This window comes from Spea bombifrons, chromosome 5 (assembly GCF_027358695.1).
Source record: "Spea bombifrons isolate aSpeBom1 chromosome 5, aSpeBom1.2.pri, whole genome shotgun sequence".
In the NCBI taxonomy this organism is placed as follows: Eukaryota; Metazoa; Chordata; class Amphibia; order Anura; family Pelobatidae; genus Spea; species Spea bombifrons.
In genome coordinates, this window is record NC_071091.1 from 76,613,522 (window position 1) to 76,635,844 (window position 22,323).

Consider the following 22,323-nt stretch of genomic DNA (forward strand, 5'->3'; position numbering starts at 1 on the left):
ACACACACAGACATAATTACAATAAATACCTTTTCAGGGCACTGTAGTATTTCTTTTTTTTTGCTTTATGAAATTCGTATATCTATCCTGCGAGATCAATTAAAATTAGGTTAATTATGTAAAATATTTTATTACATACAGGTGCTTTGGAGCGTTTAAGATTCAGTGATATTATTAAATGGTTCAAAATGATCTATACATTGCTCATTGTTCTACAACTTAAATGTAATTTGTTTTGCATTTTAAAAAATCTAAATCATACATGTTTACTTTTCCCTAAGATGGAGCAGGTGATAGGTGATGGAGAAGCACTGAACAATGCCACCATCAGAACTCTGAATAAGACTCAAGAGTTAATCGGCTTTATTGACAAAATGCAAACGACTATTCAAGGTACATTTATTGCCATTTAAATGGGGTTATCCCCAACAGTTGTTGAACTACAGATACCTATCCAGCAATTATCTGGTTGTCAAAGATAGAAGTTGTTTGGCGATATAAGGGCAGTTCTTCCTTTTTGCGCGTACTTTATTAACTTTAAATAGTTATTTAAATCAACGCAGACTTTCTTCTAGTACTGAGGTTGATAGCATACATGGACAACTATAGGACTTCTAGCACCCATGGTAAATTAAGTGCTACATGTATACTTTCTTTGTAAAAAAAAACATACTGTATATACCGGCGTATAAGACGACTTTTTAACCCCAGAAAATCTTCTTAAAAGTGGGGGGTCGTCTTATACGCCGGGTACTAACTTAGAAACCCCTAAGAAATGCAACCACCGGGTACTTACCAAGCCGGAGGTTCCCACGAAGCCACCAATCTCTAGGGGAGGGGCGAGTGAAGAAGCCGCCTCCCCTGGGCCGGTCTTCAGGGCCGCGCCGAGGTAGGTGCAAGATCGTGATCTCCCCAACTAGCCCTGATCAGCAGGGCTGGTTGGGGAGATCACGACCTCCCTCTAACTAGCCCGACATTAGGGAGCTCGAGGTCTGGCACTTCAGACCTCGGCTTCCCTGCTCTCTAATCACTACGTGTCGGCTATTGATGCCGAGCCTGGGGATGACGTCATGTCCCGGCGCTCGGCATCAATTGCCGGCGCGTAGTGATGAGGGAGCAGGGAAGCCGAGGTCTGAAGTGCCAGACCTCGCGCTCCCACAACTGGATGGAAGAAAGAAGACAGAAGATAAGGTAAGAGATGGGGAGAAAGGGGTGTGAGTGCAGTGTATGTATGTTGGTGTGATATGGTCAGTGTATTTGTAAGCTGGTGTGTGTATATATACACACACACACACACACACACACGTGTCCTGATGAAAGTCTAATAAACAGACTGAAACGTTGATTAGAAAACTGCTGTTTCTGGAGTGATTATTTAAAGAAGTCCCTGGAGTGCCGGTAACGATTTTTTTGATATTATAAGATTTGCTGTTGCAGCTACTTGGCACCGGGCTAAAAAAGTGGTGATTGGTGTGCAATTGTTGATTTTGGACTTTGTATATATATATATATATATATATATATATATATATTTATATATAATATATATACACACACACTGATGTATGTATGTATGTATATATATATATATATATATATATATATACATACGTGTGTGTGTATATATACATATACATATACATGTGTGTAAAGGCAGGGGTGTGTGGTGAGGGCAGTGTATAAATGTGTATGTATGGACAGGCATATGTGTAGATATATATATACACACACATATATATATATACACACACATATATATACACACACATATATATATATATATATACACATATATATATATATTATATATATGTGTGTGTGTGTGTGTGTGTGTAAGGGCAGTGCATGTATGTATATGTCAGCAAATCAACCAGCAAATCACCGGTAAGGTACATTGCTTGCCGTGATTGGCTGGTTGTTGTATGCTGGGTAGAGGGGTAGTCTTATACGGCGAGTATAGTCCAAACTCTATATTTGAACTGTAAAAGTTGGGGGTCGTCTTATACGCCCGGTCGTCTTATACGCCGGAATATACGGTATATATAGAGAGTGGCACCCCTACCAACTCAGCATACTAGACAGCTGCCTAATTTGACTATGTGGCCAGATCTGTCGTTTCTAGTGTTTGGGAGCTTTCTAAATGAGCTATTAACCTATCTTTCTTGCAGTATTGGTGGAAGTGGTCGAAAGCCTAAATGAGACGAGCATTGATACACAGCTCTCTGACAATTTGCAATTAAATTATGAGGATGATGTCTCCTTAATGCTCAGTTCTATGAGGTCGAAATATTTTAATGATCAAAGTCAAGATGCTACCAAAACCCTCAAGTAAGCGCTTTTATTTTCTTGTTTTTGCGAAATATATATATGTATGTGTGTATGTATATGTATGTGTGTATGTGTATATATATATATATATATATATATATATTAGTATACATGTTAGTACGTATACATTTTATATTATTATTATACGTACATATATTTGTTTTGTTTATTAGATGTTCACAGGGAAAAAAGGAATTGCTAAATCAAATATATCTATATAAATTAAAACACACTTTTAAAATGAGTTGCCCTTTTCCTTATTTTTTTATACCGCCTGTCACAAGAACACAAGAAGTTAGACTAAAGGTGAATTCTGCAGAGAGTACCAGACCCGAACCAATAGCGGTATTTACTTTTATCTGAGTAGTTTTTTTCCTTTTATGATTTATCAGAGTATCAGAAGGCTATCTACACAGAGTTGAGAAAGAATATGAGAAGCCACACCAAGATTTAACAAAGTTAAAAAATAGTCTTGAAAATGCCCTCGCACAACGTAACAACAAACTACTGGCAGCGGAGGATTTGCTGTATGTGGCATCTGCAAACACCAACAACACCAACGATCTGCTGGTCATTATACAAAGAAATCTGGCTGATTTGAGGGTAAGTGAGTTTCAGAATTTATGTTTGTAATTACCTATTAATGTGGTAAAACAATTGATCAAGGTTAAAAAAATACTTTTACGTTTGAAACATCTTTGCATCCCGGGGGAACTCTGCATTAGTCCTAGGGGCTGCAAGTATGAAAGTTGACCCATGGATAACTAAAAAAAATCATAAGGAACAATCAAAATAATTTTAGCGGAATGTATTTTTATTTATTTTCCCTTACAGACAAAAAAACACGACCTTCAGGAAAATAAGAACCGTTCTGTGTTGTTGATTGAGGAAGGTCTTGGGCTGGTGGATGATGCAGTTTTGCTTGCAGAGGACACCATTAATGCTACATCTGTATGTATCCAGGTGTCACTGAATCAATTGGACCATAGAGAGTCATTTAATGTGGATTTAATGCTGTAATGTTGTCCACAGGTTTTGGAGACCCACCAAGAGGAGCTTCTTCTTTGGAATTCTAAACTGAGACACCATGTAGATCGTCTGGTAATGCAGATGGCCAAAAGAGACGCACTTGACATGGTCTATAAGGCAGAAGATTATGCAGCTGAACTACACAAACTTTCTGCTTCTCTAAATAGGTAAACATAGCAGTGTTAATACCAAAATGTAGTTATTCATTCATCCAGTTCAGTCATATTCATATAAGTCAGCATTGCCATCTACCTTGGTTTTGTCACGGTATTAAGTTAAATGGAAGTCAAATCTAAATTGCTACAAGCTGGGTAGTAGAAGAAGATGTGATTATTTTATTAAAACAAATGCATAAGCAGAACAACACATCTGCTATTTAAAGCTGTAAACCTTAGTTGTAGCATTTGATGATGTGATTTTTTTTAACTCATTTTGCTACAAAATCTTTTCAGCAAAAACATCATATTTTAAAGGGACAATATAATAATATATCTTTTTTTGTGTGTTCCCAGTTCTCTTTTAGATGTAAGGAATGCCTCTTTGAATGCCACCAGTGCGATCCATTCTCACACAGATATCAAAAATATGATTGAGCAATCAGAGGTTCTTGCAGAACAGTGTAACCACACAGTTACAGGAGTCCTGGCAATGGTAAGGTCTTCAAAGAGCGGCAGGTGCATAGGTCTAAAGAACATGGAATGGTAAAAAGATTACTGTTAGTGTTATCAATCCACAATGACATTTTAATAGACAATTGTATTAACACTCTTAATAGACTTGTATCCTAATGACATCCATATGCTAAAAAATATACAAAATTTAGGTTACGGTAAACCTTCTATAGCCAAAACTCTCCAGTACAGTATCAAAGATTAAGCACATTTTATTAGAACGTGGGTTTTTATTTTTCAGATTATTATATTAACTAGATTGGTTAATGTTTATTGGAAATAATGTCACTACTAATGTCCACTCACTGTTACTTAAGATCAGACCTGTAAGAATTGCTAGTTCATTTTTAGGTTGTATAATTTTCATCAGTTAACCCTATGAACTATATGATATGACGCCTAAGGTTTTAGCCCTAAAAAGTAAGCACTAATGTATAGTTTAGTTACCTGGCAAAAAAATCCAACAAATCCATAGTGTTCGATAAGTAGTGGCTTCCCTGGCCAGGTACCCCTGTAATACAGTAACCCAGAAAATGTGTCTTACAATGACAGAAATCATACACGAAACCCAGAGAAGAACTATAGAATGCATCTGGTCACAAACAAAATTCTCCTTAAAGTAAAATAATAACTTAGATCTCCAGTGTTATGTGAAAGCATCAACATCCCATCACTTTCCAGACCTCTATTTGCTTAGTGTTAGAATCTATTTTGTCCTTCACATCACAACAATGCAAAAAGCTTATTGGATCTCAGGGTTATGGACCCCCAAACATGTAGATAACTTTTTGAAAAAGTACCATATCCTAGAACTCATTTTGTTCTAAATGCAACATTTTATATTGGGACTGTTTCTGCTGTGCTTAGTTTTTAGTAGTTATCCAATGCCTACATCATAGTGTTGCCTATAACCAGTTTTTTTTAATTGTCCATTTGATTTGTTCTTATAGCGTTCATATTAAAATATGTATGGTGCCAACAAATGGCATCCTTGACCAAATATTAAGATATAATGCAGTTATTTTCTTTAATAGCACTTGATAAATGTGTAAATGACAGACAATATATACCACCTGACTTGAGCTTAATTCCCCAACCTACCTTACTGACCATGGTTAACATTTTATCACTGCAGGTATAGCACTGAAACTACAACTTTTACTCTAAGAACACAAACAAACACAAATCATTTTTGACTTATTACATCATTTAAAAAATCTGATAACGATATGTTTTCTTTTAAAAGGTTTCAGGGGCAAATGGATCTTTACAAGTTGCACCAAAAAATTCTATGAAGTTCAGCACACAACTTCTGAATGAGGCCAAAAATTTAAGTCTTAGCACGGAAGGTAAGGGTCTGGGAACTTTGATAGTTTCGTACCATATTATACTATATTTCTGTCAGTACCATAGCTTTACATGACTTTAGGAGTATTAGCTACTTTTATAGACCCCAATGATAGACATTCTTATTTGATCCAATAAAAGAATGGTTATATGAGGACGCATGCCACACTCCTATACCTCTGCAGTGTCCAGCTTCGTGTGTCCAGCTGGCAGCCAGATCTACGACAGTAAAGGTAAGTGACCAGCGCCATCTGGCACTGGCCCACAAGGCATTTACCCGGTTTGCCAGTTGGCCAGTCCAGGCCTGCATACAAATAGATTACTGTTTATTTCAGTGATTCTGTGTCATTTTGGATGTTTTAAACAAAAAATGGAAGCTGAAAGGTTACGTGGCATCCGCACTGTAATCAAATGACACTTCAGTATGACAACGTGAAGTTACCATCATCAGACAGAGCAGAAACACCTACTGAGAAAAATAAAAATCCAATTTCTTATGCCCGACACTTGTTTGTCATTGACAGTTCTTCCTTTCAGATATTTAAATTGGTAATCTTCTCAAACTCTTTTGTTCGTTCCCATAGGTCTTGTGTCTGATTTGAACGATCTGAAAACAAAAGCAGATACAATACAAAAACGCACTCATGCATTTACACGTCAAATAAGTGAACAGCTGCTGGCTCTGAGAAATTTACCAAATGGTAAGTAGCATTAAGGCGTATTCATTTACTTCTAGCTGTACCTACAAATTGTACTTCCACTAACAGAGCCGGCCTTAGGTGTTCCGGCGCCCTGTGCGAACTACTCCTCTGTCGCCCCCCTCACTACCCCCCGTCTGCCCCTTCAAACTACCCCCCGTCTGCCCCTTCAAACTACCCCCCCCCCTCTGCCCCTTCAAACTACCCCCCGTCTGCCCCTTCAAACTACCCCCCCCTCTGCCCCTTCAAACTACCCCCCCTCTGCCCCTTCAAACTACCCCCCCTCTGCCCCTTCAAACTATCCCCCCTCTGCCCCTTCAAACTATCCCCCCCTCTGCCCCTTCAAACTACCCCCCTCTGCCCCTTCAAACTACCCCCCTCTGCCCCTTCAAACTACCCCCCCCTGCCCCTTCAAACTACCCCCCCCGCCCCTTCAAACTACCCCCCCCTCTGCCCCTTCAAACTACCCCCCTCTGCCCCTTCAAACTACCCCCCCTGCCCCTTCAAACTACCCCCCTCTGCCCCTTCAAACTACCCCCCCCTCTGCCCCTTCAAACTACCCCCCCCCCTCTGCCCCTTCAAACTACCCCCCTCTCTGCCCCTTCAAACCGCACAGGGCGCCACACTCCAGGGGGCGCCGCCGCCGCCGCCGGGTCCTCCCCCGCCGCCACGGGGTCCTCCGCCGCCGCGGGGTCCTCCTCCGCTGCCGCGGGGTCCTCCTCCTCCGCCGCCCCCTCTGCACCTAAATGAAAACGTTGTTTTTTTTGTTGTTGGTTTTTTTTAACTTTATTTAACATCCTCCATGTTAAATAAAGTTAAAAAAACCAACAACAAAAAAAACAACGTTTTCATTTAGGTGCAGAGGGGGCGGCGGAGGAGGAGGACCCCGCGGCGGCGGCAGCGGAGGAGGACCCCGCGGCGGCGGCGGCGGAGGACCCCGTGGCGGCGGAGGACCCCGTGGCGGCGGCAGCGGCGGTGGGGGAGGACCCGGCGGCGGCGGCGGCGCCCCCTGGAGTGTGGCGCCCTGTGCGGTCGCACAGGTCGCACACCCCAAAGGCCGGCCCTGTCCACTAATAAAAATGTGCATCTCTGATGGAAATGCAGACAAAAGAGTCTTTGTACAGATGCACAATACAAACACATAAATGATTTGCTTCGGTTTAATTCCTGACCATCTCAGCATAATCCTCTGTTCATTCCAAATGGGCATTAACAAAACAAAGCTGAATTTTATCCTAGTGTAAAAGGTATCTTCTTTACCTATAAAACAAAACTTTTTTTCAGTTTTTATAGCAAGAATCTATTAGTGTCTGCTTTTTGGTTGCCTATGTTCCTGGAAAAAACATATACAGTATTAAATAATTATTTCTTGGGCATATTCATTAGAGTAGGTGGAACACTGCATTTAAAAGGGAGGTTCCGCAAGTTCTCAGACATTATATATATTTGAAAAGACTCTAAAAGAAGAAATGTATGGTTTTGTGATGACAACGTAATGAATACAGTAATGATGACATCACGCTTATGTCATTAATGAGACATTGCTATGCTTCAGAAACTGAAAATGTGATGAGACTGTCAAAAAAAAAAAGAAAGGTCTCCTAAGATTTATTTGCTAAACATATTGCTGGAACAGAAGCTTTAATTATTGATTCAGTTCAGACATACAATGCCTAGACTTCCTCCTGAGAGCGAGGCCTGCTTACCTGTTAATGGCTGTTCAGTGTGATTTTCTGACAAAATAAGTCATTAAATGCTGTGAATATGTTTCGATACACACTAAAAGGCTGTAACCGTGCTCCTAACAAAAATGTGTCCTTCTTTTGCCTTTTGAAATGTTGAGAAGCATAATTTCTGAAATAACCTCTGAGCTTCCAAGCCCATGCTTTTATTTCTTGCAAAACAATAACTGCGTATCCACATCCCCAACAGGGCAGGAGCCCAGGGGCGGGCTGGGCCGGGGGGCAATTGCCCCCCAGGCCGCCCGAAATCTAATCTAAACGGCCGCTGGGTGCTGATGCCGCCGGCCGGCGCTACTTTAATACTTTTTTTTTTTTAAATTTAATATGGCAAGCCGGATCGGCTATTAAATGAAAAAAAAAGTATTAAAGCAGCGCCGGCCGGCGGCATCAGCACCCAGCGGCCGTATGCAACGGCCGCCAAGTGATGGGAGCAGCGTGAGGGGTGAAAGCTCCGCCCCCTCGCACTCACCTTTCACCCCTCACGCTGCTCCCATCACTATGCGGCCATCAGATTGTTGGAAATCGAATTTAAATGGACGCTGGGTGCTGATGCTGCCAGCCGGCGCTACTTTAATACTTTATTTATTTATTTTTAATATGGCAAGCCGATCCGGTGTATTAAATAAATAAAAAAAAAAAGGATTAAAGTAGCTCTGGCCGGTGGCATCAGCACCCAGCGGCTGTTTAGATCAGTTTTCCAGCAGTCTGATGGCCGCATAGTGATGGGAGCAGCGTGAGGGGTGAAAGGTGAGTGCGAGGGGGCGGAGCCACTTCACTTGACTTGCCCCCCAGGCCTTAGGCTGCCGGCCCTCCCCTGCAGGAGCCACATTAATGTCTGTGAGTAATTTAGTGTGGGGTTAGTATTAAAATCTAGTCTGCATTCATTCCTCATAAGAATAATCCTCATTGGGATTTTGTGTCCTAAATTGAGAACCACCCCTTAATTCAGGTTTCAATAACAGCCTCTTTATATGTACTTTTTCTTCGAAATGTTTTCCCTTTTCTCAATTTTTCAACTTCACTTTTCAAAGCGAAAAAGTTCATAATTTGCTTTATCTACCCTGGAACAGATACCAGTGAGAAACTACAAGATGCTAAAGAGCTTGCCTTGTCTGCCAATGTCAGTGCAGCTGGCACTTTAAACCATATCACGAACTTCAACCAAAAGGTGTTAACTGCGTCCTCTGCGCTGTCCAAAGTCAATGACACGCTGCGGAAAACCAACGAGCTTCTAGCGGACTCATCCAAGACGAGTATGTTTCCCGCATTAATGCACTCGCCGATACTTTTCTGCAAAAATATAGGGTGCACGGAGTACTTTGGCATAGAATGTACAATCGTTGTGGAAGAGGTTTAATATGCTGTTCATTTTTTTATCTGCTCTGTAAAGCCCGAGCAAGAGCCAAAGCAGAGCTTGGCCAGGCTTATTGAGTCATCTCAAACTCTGGAGACAAGCAGACTAAACTGACCAAATATCTCTTATCTACTGTCAAATTCTACATTTCCTGAAATAAGGGACCCCATTTTCAGCTTGACTACCAGCTCATGGTCTCCCCCCCCCGAAGAGCTGTCACAACTGCTGTGAACCAGAAGCGTACACACCACAGTTCTTCAGCCTGATAGAGCCTTCAGCCTTCAGCCTCAAGAGGTTGAGCCCCAAAATAAGAAGACAGGGACTTTGGTGATCAAAATAGTGTGGAGGTGTATAATATATAATATATATAGGAAGAGTCATATGTAGCACTTGCTGGAGGTACAGAATACCTGTCTACTTAATGCCTCAGGTAGGTACTCAGGACAGGTACCACAGAATGCCAGGTCAGATAGTAGCCAGCGCTGGGTATGTTATAATAAACAAGTAGTCAGAAAAAGCCAAGGTTGGTACACAGCGCAGGTAGTCGGGATAGCTGGGTTTGGGACGCAGATAATGTCAGCAAGGTACAAAATCGCAAGCCAGAGAGTCAACAGAACTTTCTGGAGCAGATTCTCCTGATACGTGTAACAGGAACACAATAGGGTGCTTCTTAATAGCAGTTCCGGGTTTTTAAATCCATCGCAGGGATGCCTCTTGTTGCGCGGCACAGGTTGGCCCTCTAGTGCGCATCACAAATTTGCCTGCAGCCCGATGGGACTGCACTGCAGACGGCTGTCGGGTAGGCACTGGCAGAACTGGCTAGCTGCCGCTTGGTTGCCGGTAGTAGGACTTTTCTTCGTGACAAAGGCCATGCTAAGAACACACAACGCGCCCGAGTATTAGGTTCACCTATGTTAATGTTTTTATGTATACTGTATGTGCAAGCTCCTAAATATGTTGTGTTTCACCAGCGGTAACAGCGGAAAGCAGAATTAAAGAAGTGGAAACACAGGCCAACATTTTATTGGATAGACTGAAACCCTTGAAATTGCTTGAGGAAAACCTAAGCAGAAATCTATCTGAAATTAAAGAGCTTATTAGTCAGGCCCGTAAACAGGCCGCATCGGTAAGTGTGATAAAGGTGTTACGGAAAAAAGAGAGTTTCAACTATTACCTTTTACTGATGACTTCTTAGTCAGCCATAGATAGTATAAGGCATATTTAGAATAATGATCTCAGTACCATAAAAACAACCCCTTTCGATGGTTAAAAGAGGCGCTATTTTTAATAGAATCAGTTACCATACAAGTGGAAGCGGATTTCCAAGAAAAACACATATCTAAAAACATATCATATTTTTTAAACCCAAACATTTCTTTGCAACAAAAATTGGATTTATAGATGAATTATTTCAATATTGGTTCTGGTCCACTTTCCATTTCACTGATTGAGGATACTGTTCCCTTGCGTACCATAGACAGCTCACTACAGATAACTGCCTTTTAGTTTTTCTAAGAGAGACAGCAGTACCACTTTAAGGAGAGAGACCCTGACATAAAATAAGTTTGATAAGTAGCTGTGGTGTTGGCATGGCCTGTTAATAGTCTATATAATTTAGCTATAAAGCACTCTACAGCACATAGCACTGAACGAGCAATTGTTTTTCGATATTAATAATAAATTGTTTTCTATTTTTTCAGATTAAAGTGGCTGTTTCAGCCGACAGAGATTGTGTACGCTCTTACCACCCAGAGCTCTATTCTACACATTTCAGCACTCTAACTCTTAATGTTAAGACCGGCGAGCCGGACAACCTGCTTTTCTACCTGGGCATCAGCACGAAAGTGAGTGACTTTAATGTTTCATGCATTTGTTGACAAAAAGCCATTTCAATGCCAGATGTATCATGCAGTAAAGAGAAATTTGAAGAACATTTACTAAGAAAAGATCGTGTCCCTCTACAGTCATACAGTCAGGTTTAAAGTGCAAATTTGCCCTTGTGGAGAAACTTGCAATGTCTGGCCCTTCTTGCATTGGGATACTTCTAAGCTTCAGACTCCATTATGTGCCATAGATACTCAAATCAACGTTTCCAAGAAATGTTCGACTATCAATAACTTGGGGGCTAAAAGTTTCCTACGAGTTGTTCTCCCATTGAGTTGAGTCTTTATTCAGTTCTGTATGAGTTGTGCATTCACCTGGCGTTTACCTGGACACTGAACATGAAAGCGGCTACAAAAGTTTTGAAGTCATTTTGATCTACAGTATGCAACTAAAGTAATCGTATATATGAACATACAGAAGACAGATATTCCAGGGAATTATTACACAGTGAAAAGGATTTTATTATTAATAAAACTTCTAGTCATAATGTTAATGAAATTACAGCATTTGAAAAATGGGGCTTTATTAGCACATTGATCATTTATTTTGTTTTTTTGCAGGCTGACTTCATGGCGGTAGAAATGCTGAAAGGCAAGGTTTCCTTCCTTTGGGACCTGGGCGCAGGATCTGTAAGGCTCGAAGAACCTGATATCCAGATAAACAATAACAAGTGGCATAAAATACACGCAACAAGGTAAAGCTTATTTAGATGTGACCAGTAAAACATATGGCAATTGTACAGAATTTTAATGATTTGTTCTTTAGTGTGACGATTTCTACAAGAGTTCATTTACTGTACTTACTGACCACCAAAAAATATCTTCAAACTTGAACCCCACATTTTCCACTCTATACTTTGATGTAATTCCTTTGTGTTCTGGTACTTTATCTTTTATCAAAAAGTAATTTCGCTGAGACGTAAATTAATATAGTTGACCTTCTCTGATAAATAAATTCAGTACCAATTACTGAGATGTTCCTTCCAGGTTGAAAAAAACACTTTATAACATTTTATACAGGATCAGTGTATGTATGCGTTTAGTTAGATAGACACAAAGACAACAAAAACTAATTAGTTGAGAGAGTTGGTTATACAAATATGATATTGTAGTATCATTAGCTATAACATCCATGGTTCATCTTCACAGGTTTGGTAAATCAGGTTCATTGACTGTGGAAGAAATTGGCACTTCTCAGAAGCCCACAGCCAAAATGTCATCTTCACCTGGTACATCATCCATACTCCACATCGATAACTCAACATTGATGTTTGTTGGGGGAATAGGAGGACAATTACAGGTATATTTCCCAGATGAAATGCATTTTTTGAGCATGAACTTATTTGTTACCTATAATAATTGTAGACATGGTTAAACCTACAATATAGAAAAAAAAAAATGATTAATCATATTATAGACTCAAGCTCCATAATTTGGTCTTCTTGCACCGTTGTTGCTGTATCATTGTGAAACAGAAGTGTTTATATATATATATATATATATATATATATACTGTATTGGCTCGAATATAGGCCGCACCGGCACCGGCACCGGAAGTTGCATACGCGTATTGCGTAGATGTCCCCCGCCGGCCCCGCAAGACACCCGGGAGTCTGCTCCGGTAAGTCGAGGAGGGGGGGGGCAGAGGAGGACAGTGGCAGCATATCTCGGGGGGGGGGAGGACAGTGGTAGCATATCTCTGTGGGGGGGACAGTGGTAGCGTATCTCGGGGGGGGAGGAGGAGGACAGTGGTAGCATATCTCGGGGAGGGAGGACAGTGGTAGCGTATCTCGGGGGGGGAGGGAGGACAGTGGTAGCATATCTCGGGGGGGGAGGACAGTGGTAGCGTATCTCGGGGGGGGGCAGTGGTAGCGTATCTCGGGGGGGAGGAGGAGGACAGTGGTAGCGTATCTCGGGGGGGAGGAGGAGGACAGTGGTAGCATATCTCGGGGAGGGAGGACAGTGGTAGCGTATCTCGGGGGGGGGGACAGTGGTAGCATATCTCGGGGAGGGGGGACAGAGTGGCAGCATTTTTTTTTTTTTTTGGTGCTTTTTTAAAGAAAAAAACTTTTTCTTTAAAAAAGCACCAGACTTTTAGGGTGCGGCCTATATACGGGGGCGGCCTATATCCGAGCCAATACGGTATATATATATATATATATATATATATATATATACATATATATTTTTATATTTAGGAAAACCATCTTATAGGTGTACAGAAACCTGGAGCAACCCAAACCCTCCTCTGGTTCACACTCCTTCTCCCTTCCTCATGGATATTAAGCATATCAGTAGATATAGCTTGGCATGTAGACACTGGCTTAAGCCAAAATCAGTATCTTTGTGACATTGTAACCTAGGATGCATTCAAGATGTCTGAGCAGAGTCAAAAAGAAGTGTGCTAGAACACAGTCCAAAAACATGTTTGTTCAACAGGCATTTGACAGACCTTTGATGTCCTCTACCTAAAATATGTATGCATTATTCCATAGGTAGTATGTAGGGCTTGCCTGATGTTGTCACACTTAGATACAGACCTGTAGGCTGCCTAAAGACATCAGGAGAGGTTCTGCTTTCCGATATAGTTAGGAAAATATATTTTTAAAATAACATTAAAACGTGTATAAACAAATCCCATGGCTAATTATCCGTGTATTTTTCTTTCCTAGAAATCAACAGCAGTCAAGACCACAGATTTTAAAGGTTGCATGGGCGAGGCGTTCCTTAATGGGCACTCCATTGGTTTATGGAACTATGTTGAGAGAGAGGGCAAATGTGGTGGATGCTATGGAAGGTATTATTTAGCTTCCTAAAAGTATTAATGCTATTTCTATATTGTTGCCATGCTACCTTTTACTAATGTATGTTTTGTAAGCTCACTTATCTTCTTTAGAGAAGCTCTTCTGCCCCCCCCCCTAATTAATAAAATAAAATATATTTGGTTTATTTAATATTTTGTCAACAAAATAAATATGTAAAATGCAAAAACCTATAATGGGTATTCAGATAGAAGCCAGACATACTATTATTAAACCAAAAGTGGCTGCAGGAGGATATTCTGTTTCTTTTCATGTTCAGCCCATCATTACTGTTAGAGGCACAGTTTCACACCAAAATAGAAAACATTTAAATATATGGAAAATTCTAAGAAAAGTGTTTTCTACTTGTTTTTACACGTCTGGAAATTTAAATGATGCTGGAATTCCTGCAGGAAGCAGAGAGCGTGATTTTATAGATTTTTTTTTTTTTTTTTTTTTTGGTTTTATCTTTTTATGGAAAATTGTACTCGCCTCTAACACAGATACCAGCTTTAATCACTAAAAATGGACACATTGATTCTATTTTTATTTTTTCCTACAGAGCATGGCTAAAACATATTTTATTACTTTCTCATAAAAAGTGGGTACGCTTTAGGAATGTGTTAAAATATGCAAATGTGTAAATTGTTTTAGTTTACAAGGAATATTTTTCCTAGCTATGTATTTTAATGCTAAGTCCTAAATAACTATTAGTAATCACTTCTTATTTATTTTCAAAGATTTTTTTTAAACACGTGCTGATTTTTCCCTTTGTGCAGTTCTTGGAGAAGCAATAACCAATTCCAATGTAGAATCACACATCTGCCATTAGCCATGACATATGTATATAACGGATAATCTTCCTAAAATGGGGGTCCAGCATGCGTTACAATGTAGAATTATGTAGATTTTCACATGCTACCCACAATTGAAAATCAGATACATGAAATCGGTTATTGAACTGTTCTATGAGTACATACTGCAAGGTAGCAGTACTCAGCCACAAGTAAAATGTATATATATATGTCCTGCAAATTAATGGGTGATGGGACACCCCTAAATATTACAAATGTCAATTATATGAATGTAGGATTCATCCCTTCGTAACACCACTGTTTGTGAGTGAGTAGTTATGACACGTTCATACCAGCAGGTGGCAATATTACAATTTATATTGACCAGCAAGAGCGTTATAAGGCGTAAAACTTCTGCAGGGATCTAAGTTCTTGGTGTATTCCAAATGTTAGTTATGTAGTTGTTTGCATTAATAAGTTCTACATAATGCCAGATAGTTACATAGTTACTCCTATAAAAGCATAAACCGTGGACACGCTCCATGCTTGTCATAGTCGTTTGCAATGAGTATAGCTATAGTAAGTCAACAGGTATACAGCTGGCCGGTGCCAGCTGTCGCCAGTCACTTACCTTAACTGCCACTTGCATGCCAGATCTGGCCTTTTAATGTGCAGCTGCACCATGAGAGAGTGTAAGAGTGTAGCCTGCATCTGCATACATACGTCACTTATGGGCTGCTGGCCTTAAAGTGCCTGTGTCTGGCCCAATTCAACTCCCCGGTAGAGCCCTGCTAATAATTACACTTGATTTTAACATGGAGATGAGTAAATGTTGTTACCCCTTGTTAAATCATATACCGGTATTAAACTTGCCTAATTGTGATATATCCACCTGCAATGCTATTCTTAATCATATACTAGTTATCTCAATGGCACTTGTAGTGCCAGCATTTGTCCACCACGATACGGCTTGACTGAAATTTTCCCTTTTGTATTTGTAGCCCACGAGAAGAAGAAACTGCTTTCCATTTTGACGGCAGTGGATATTCTATTGTAGAGAAGACGCTTCGTTCCACTTCATCTCAGATAGTTATCCATTTCCGAACATTCGCTCCAAATGGCCTTCTTTTGTATCTTGCTTCCAATGGAACAGTAAGACCTTGCCCTTTAGTTATTTTCATTTCTTTCCAGCTATTGTTTTCTACGTTCTAAAAGTTAATCATTTAAAAATGAAAACACATGTTTTTTTGCTAATCCCTTGCTTTTTGGTGCTTGGCTTTTGGTCCAGCTGTTTACTTGTTGATGAACCCAAGCCTTAAAGCAATACCCAGATGATGTTTAGAATAAGTCAAGGTTCGCTTTTTTAAACTAATTTATTTAACTGGTAGACACATTGGTGAAATAAGTTTAACATCCTAGTGTTTAGCTGCTCAGTATGGTTCAACAAAGTTGATCAAACTTCGTTCTTGTTTTATCAGCGAGATTATTTATCTATGGAAATGGTGGACGGTAAACTGAGAGTATCTGTCGAATTGGGATCAGGACCTCTGATACTGATGACAGATGGACGCTATAATGATGGAGCATGGCATAAAGTAGCCTTCCAGCGCAACAGGAAGCAAGGTACGGCTGAAGCTCACACACACAAACCAGTCAAGTGTCTGTCGTGGCCATCCTTGACACTTTTTTAAAAGTTTTTGGGCCTCTAAGAACTTGTTGTAGATCATTTCAACTAGTGAAGTATTTGAAGTTTCGTTTTAAGACCGATGTGTTCTCTTGTGACAAAGGTATACTGGCTGTGATGGATTCCTACAACTCAACCCAGAGAGAAACCAAGCAAGGAGAAGCTCCAGGCGTTGCTTCAGACCTTAACCGGTCAGATAAGGATCCTATTTATATTGGTGGACTTCCCAGATCCAGGAGTGTTAGGTATTACGTCTAGTTATAATTTTCTTTGTAGATTTTTGGACGAACATAAACTGCATTAGTAAATAAAACATCTGTTTGAAAACAAGAAGAAATGATTTGATCCCAGGCTGATCTTCCAAAGGATGAATCTTGCAGTAAAGCTAAATTAAATGTTTTAATGATGGCTCCCCTTAGAAGAGATGTGTGTTTAAATGCAACTCAACTACACAATTTTTATGAAAATTTTTACTTCAAGCCAACGAAGATTATTCAAACTTAGTATAAAGAAAGTATCCTTTATCTAAAACATTTTCAAACATGTTCATTATGTTTTTATCACATCAATTGCAAATCTTTCTTGATTTTAGAAAACAGCTTAGCAGCAGGTCATATGTGGGCTGTATAAAGAACTTGGAGATTTCCCGCTCAAATTTTGACTTGCTAAGAAATGCCTATGGTGTAAGAAAAGGCTGTAAACTGGAGGTAAGAAACCTTCCTATCCAAATTGTATGAGGCAATGCCAATTATAATCAGTGAAATGTCTCAGAAGTCACCTCATATATTATTTACCGCAGCTCTCCTACAAACTCCTGCTTTTCTTCACTTACTAAATTCAATACAGTTTAGGTTATCATAGATGCATTAACTGAAGTTTATACATTTACCTTACCGCATCTACAATCAGGTACATTTAATCTGATTATCGGTTGCATATCTATCAACCAATAAGCATATTATTATTTATGTTATTATTCATTTGATAGCATCTGTGAGACTCCACAATTTTTAATCCACTGTAATCTGAGTGAATGATTTTGAATCCAACCACTAAAGTATTTTTGTGTCTTTTTCTCCTGCCGTAGCCAACTCGTAGCATTACCGTTTTAAAAGATGGCTACGTGGAAATGCAGCCAGTATCATTGGCAGCAGAATCAGAGCTAATGGTATCGTTCTCCACACTCAATGAATCTGGAATTATCGTGGCTGGATTTGGCAAGGGAGCGGAAAAACTCAGTCACAGGCAAGCTCTCTTGGTGAGTAATCAAATGATTATTATTATTATTATTATAATTTTATGAAACATATTTACACAAATAATTCAGATTTATGACGGTTTTATAAAATTACAGAGCTTGGTGATTGGTCCCTGTTGCAGGACAAAGAGAGCTCCAAAGAAGGGCAGATATTTTATTATAACAGCTAACCTGTAGTTTGCTTGAAAAGCAAGATGAGTCCTATAAATGTAAATGTACTTTTTATATCATGTGTATCAAAATGTTACTAGCACTAGACCGTATATAATGATGTATATAACCATTACATAAGTTATGGTGGGTAAAAGGTGATGGAAACCCCTAAGGGTTTAAGGGGTAGTAGAAGTATTATTAAACTCTCATCTACAGACACCAGACAAGCCAGGAGGCTTGTTTTTCCCTCAGAAATCTCATGGTGCTGCCACAACCACACGGGATTCTGGGTAGGCGCATGCAAAATAAGGTTAACAATTAGAGGCAAAGGTGATAATTGTTAACCTTATTTGCATGCACATTCTTCCGTGACAAGGGCCTCATGTGGTCCTTGAATGTATATAAATCAGTACTATCCATGTGCTTGTATCTCTTTGATGGGAATCTCAGCCCTCAGAACTAACATATAGATTTTAAAACCATATATTTTCATCTAGCCATTCTTTGCTATAATGCTGGTGAATGGACATATTGAATTCCATATCAACCCTGTGGATGGTGCCAGCACAAGAAAGGTCATCATCAAATCTCCTACTGGAACCTTTAGTGATGGACAAGAACACTCTATTATTGTCATCCGGAACAAGAGGTAATTGCAAAACATATAGGTTTATATTATAAACTCTAGAAAGTGTAGAAAGATGCATCAGGGAATGTTTCATATTCTTCATATATGACAAATGATACATTTTAAGGGAAAGATATAATAGAAACCTCTTAAAATTTTAGGAATTTAATAAAGTTCCATAAATAAAGTTAATTATTATAATTAATATGTTAATTATAATATGTTAAGATATTGTAATCTTTGCTAGAGAAAAATATACATTCTATGACTTCAGTTATCAAGTGGGTCAAGTGGGCAGAATTGACAATTTGGACATTATTTTTTTAGACTTGTGAATGTACAAGTGGATGAAGGAAAACCTTCCGAGGTGAAGATGAACGGACCATCTGTCGATTCCATCTCTATAAATGCTTCCAATTTTTATGTCGGTGGCGTCCCTGGTAAAATGGGTACAGCCCCCCTCAAAACAAGCCAGTCTTTCTACGGATGTATACGCAATCTGGTTGTAAATATGGAGTAAGTTTCATCAAACTGTCTAATATGCATTAATCCAAAAAAAGCACAAAACTTTAGATAACTTATTTTTAAACTGATAACAGCAATAACAATGGCGGGAGTTCTGTTTTAATGCTTATGTTAACCAATATTTTTAATTAAATAAAATAACTCAACACTTATTTATACAAATATATTTTAGCTTATAAAATATTTAAACAACTTTTATTTTAGTTTATAAAATATTTAAATAATCTCAACTTTTATTTTTGTTTAGTTTATGTACTCTGTTTTATGTAAGTGTTAATTCTCTTTTTAAGGAAAAAATAAACTGCTAATAAACTGTACAAAATAATACATTTTCCCTTTTGCAATAAAGGCAGATGGATTTCACCAATGTCCTGAAATATGAGGGGGTTCATATGGATAGCTGCATGCTGTCAGAGAAGCCTAAATCCATTGCCCAGCTGGAAGTGGAAGTTCTGCCGACTGCAACGCCTGCTCAGCCTGTCACAGAGAGAAAATTAACTACCCCCATACAGAAATCATTTGTAACTAAGGTAAAACAGTCTATTCTAGAAATTCCCATTCAATAAGGTTTTCTAAAAACCATGAGTTCCGTGCAAATTAAGAATGAACGACTCCAGTAAATTTTGAATCAAACAGGGGCAGTGGTTTATCATTCGGGGGTGGCAAAAAGGGTCAGAAGCTAAGCCCAGAATTCCTAGGGGTCAGCTAGCTCTGCAACAACTGATCTATTAGTAGACGGTGTCCCATCGGAAAGAACAGTAGGGTTTGTGTTATACCATGGTGCTGATACGTAGGTTCCATAAAAAATGGCAGTCTAAGTTGTGGGGTAAAAATGTTTCCAGGGGTCCCTAGAAGGTCATGTGTGTCTACATCTTGTTACATGAGTATGCTGCTCCTCTAGGACCAATGCCGTAAAATCTATTTTAAGAAAATGTAGCTTTAATAAAACCGTTATTTTTCATACAGATATTAGGTCCTTAACCAGTTTATCCTCACCACTGGTTAGTTCACAACTCCTGTCCTTTAAAAAGCTAAGGCATTTTAAGTGTTTGAAAATGTAGTTAATATTATATTTATTTGTCAAATCAATATATCTATAAAAGTGACATTTTTGCCTGCAGCCATTGCAGTGTGCACTGGAGATGAAGCCGGACCATGTGCCAGATGCTCACCAGTTTGGCCTCACTCAGGGAAGCCACATTGTACTGCCTTTTGACCAATCAGCTGTCAGAAGAAAGTAAGTACATTGTAAAGCTGATTATAAATATATAATATTTAAGAACATATGTACTTTCCAAGACAAGTAAACATGTTATAATAACTTTCAAAGAGATGTCGACAAACCTTTATGGTGATATGCTCAGGTTACAGTTTCACGTCAACTGATGGATTTGTTATTTTGTCATGTTTTTTAATCAATTGATTTTGCTCTATTTGGTAGGGGTATCCGGCTTGTACAGTTCCTTTTGTTGAGGAACCACAACTACCATGATACTAAGCTAGGAATAAATGAGATTATTTTCTTTGACTAAGCACTCCAGCCCTATTTCCATGTTAAATGCATCTTGCATGGACTCCATATCATTTTACTGCATGCAGAACTGTGCAAACATTCTTTAGTTATTCAAGTTTTTATTTTTCATTTAACTCCTCCTCCAGCACCTTTACTGAGAGCAAGGTTCATACTGCAGTATGCTTCTTGCACATGTGCAGTAGAACTCCCATGCTTGTCAGTGACAATCAGACTGCTTCTGAGTATGATGATGTTTGCATTCTAATGCGTCCAGTTGTCAGTAGAGGCCTTAAATGAGATAGATATGTTAACTCCTATCACTAAAGGTTGTATGCCCTAATTTTCAGTAAAATACATTGGAGTCAATGCAAAATGAAATAATAAAACTATTTTGGAAACTAGACTTTTCATTTAAGGATGCTGCGTGAGCATCGTGGGAGATATAGTTCCTGCCGGTGACCTACATGTCACTACCTGATGTATAATACATCATAGTAATTACAAAATGTTCTAAAATCAAACTGATTACAATACACTTTTAAATCTGCTTTTATATTATTTAATATGTTTTGCTTATTAATGGAAATAATTGATAAAATTGCAAGTATATACTCCTTCATGGATTAGTGGAAAACTGGTAATTTATAGTCATTTCTGAAAAAGAAATATGAAATTAAATAAAATTCTTTTTCCCAGACTCTCTGTACAGATAACTCTCAGGACATATGCCACCAGTGGTCTTATTTACTATATGGCTCACCAGAACCAGATGTATTACGCTGCACTTCAACTTCATGAAGGGAAACTTTATTTCTTATTTGATATGGGAAAAGGACGGACTCAGGCTTTCCATACGGCTGTTATTAATGATGGAAAGTGGCACTCAGTAAGTGACTGCTGCTTATATTTTCAGTTACTTAAGATGTGAACAATTATCATTATCAACCCCCAAAAATCTCAACTAGCTGGTATTTGAGTTATAACCATGCCTGGGAACTTATAGTAAAACTCTGTTTAAGTAAGTCTCTAGGTAAGGCTCTGCTTTCTCACGTGTGCATTCAATATGCGGGCCGGAGACCAGCGTTTGATCACATTTACTCCCTGGGAAATTACCAAGAGTTCCCAGGTTTGGTTATATCCTACAAAAGAAGAAAACCTCTGCCTCATCATTAGTTTATTTCACCTTTTTAATCTATTGCACAATGGCCAATCATTTCGTTATTAGAATCCGTCTCTATGCCTATCTTTCATCGACACCATACAGCAAAGATAATACTGAAAATCATCATTTCAACAAACAAAAATGAATTAGTGCTCGTCGATGCACTGGTGGTGATATTTGTAAGTGTACAGACTGAAGTGGCCCTTTAATGAAGTCACACAACACTGTTATAATACATTCATTAATATGAAATGCATATTAAGAAGCAAGAATATGAACGTATATTAGAGTATTTAGGAAATATAATTTTTTGCTCAATCTGGTATCCTGTCTTTATTATTATATGTCACAGCCATCTGTTTTTTTCAGGTAATAACAGAATATTATAAAAGAAAAGGTACGATTACTATTGATGGTCAGGAATCAGCATCAGTTAGTGCTCCAGGGGACAGCAATACTTTGGATGTGGAAGGGAAGCTTTATCTTGGTGGGCTTCCACTAGACTATACAGCGAAGAGCATTGGGAATGTAAGTAAACTGCTTGTATTGAAACAAAACTTTGGAGACAAAAATATATTATATATATTATATTGCACATGCTATCAGGCTATTGATGGCCAAGTACAGTTTGAGGACTGACTGTAGGTAGAAAAAGATGGACAGGCAGATAAGCCAAATTCCCTCAAATTCTATTTCTGTGCACTTGGTTGCTTGTTTTGTCTCGGAATGAAAACAGTTGTGGCCAAATGGCTG

The 22,323-nt window shown here is 39.0% G+C and overlaps 1 protein-coding gene across 1 annotated transcript in view; it reads left to right on the forward strand.

Annotated features, from left to right (window-relative positions):
• LOC128497703 (laminin subunit alpha-1-like) overlaps positions 1–22,323 on the forward strand; it is a 54,051-nt gene that overhangs the window by 28,173 nt on the left and 3,555 nt on the right. Inside the window, 25 exon segments of the mRNA XM_053467864.1 lie at positions 282–393; positions 2,169–2,328; positions 2,721–2,931; positions 3,163–3,279; positions 3,361–3,524; positions 3,870–4,008; positions 5,275–5,377; positions 5,960–6,076; positions 8,886–9,068; positions 10,141–10,295; positions 10,870–11,013; positions 11,614–11,747; positions 12,202–12,352; positions 13,725–13,849; positions 15,649–15,799; positions 16,126–16,270; positions 16,435–16,576; positions 16,924–17,038; positions 17,419–17,589; positions 18,240–18,391; positions 18,698–18,886; positions 19,245–19,425; positions 20,017–20,132; positions 21,105–21,294; positions 21,940–22,098. Of these exon segments, the coding sequence (XP_053323839.1) occupies positions 282–393; positions 2,169–2,328; positions 2,721–2,931; positions 3,163–3,279; positions 3,361–3,524; positions 3,870–4,008; positions 5,275–5,377; positions 5,960–6,076; positions 8,886–9,068; positions 10,141–10,295; positions 10,870–11,013; positions 11,614–11,747; positions 12,202–12,352; positions 13,725–13,849; positions 15,649–15,799; positions 16,126–16,270; positions 16,435–16,576; positions 16,924–17,038; positions 17,419–17,589; positions 18,240–18,391; positions 18,698–18,886; positions 19,245–19,425; positions 20,017–20,132; positions 21,105–21,294; positions 21,940–22,098 (3,726 nt within the window).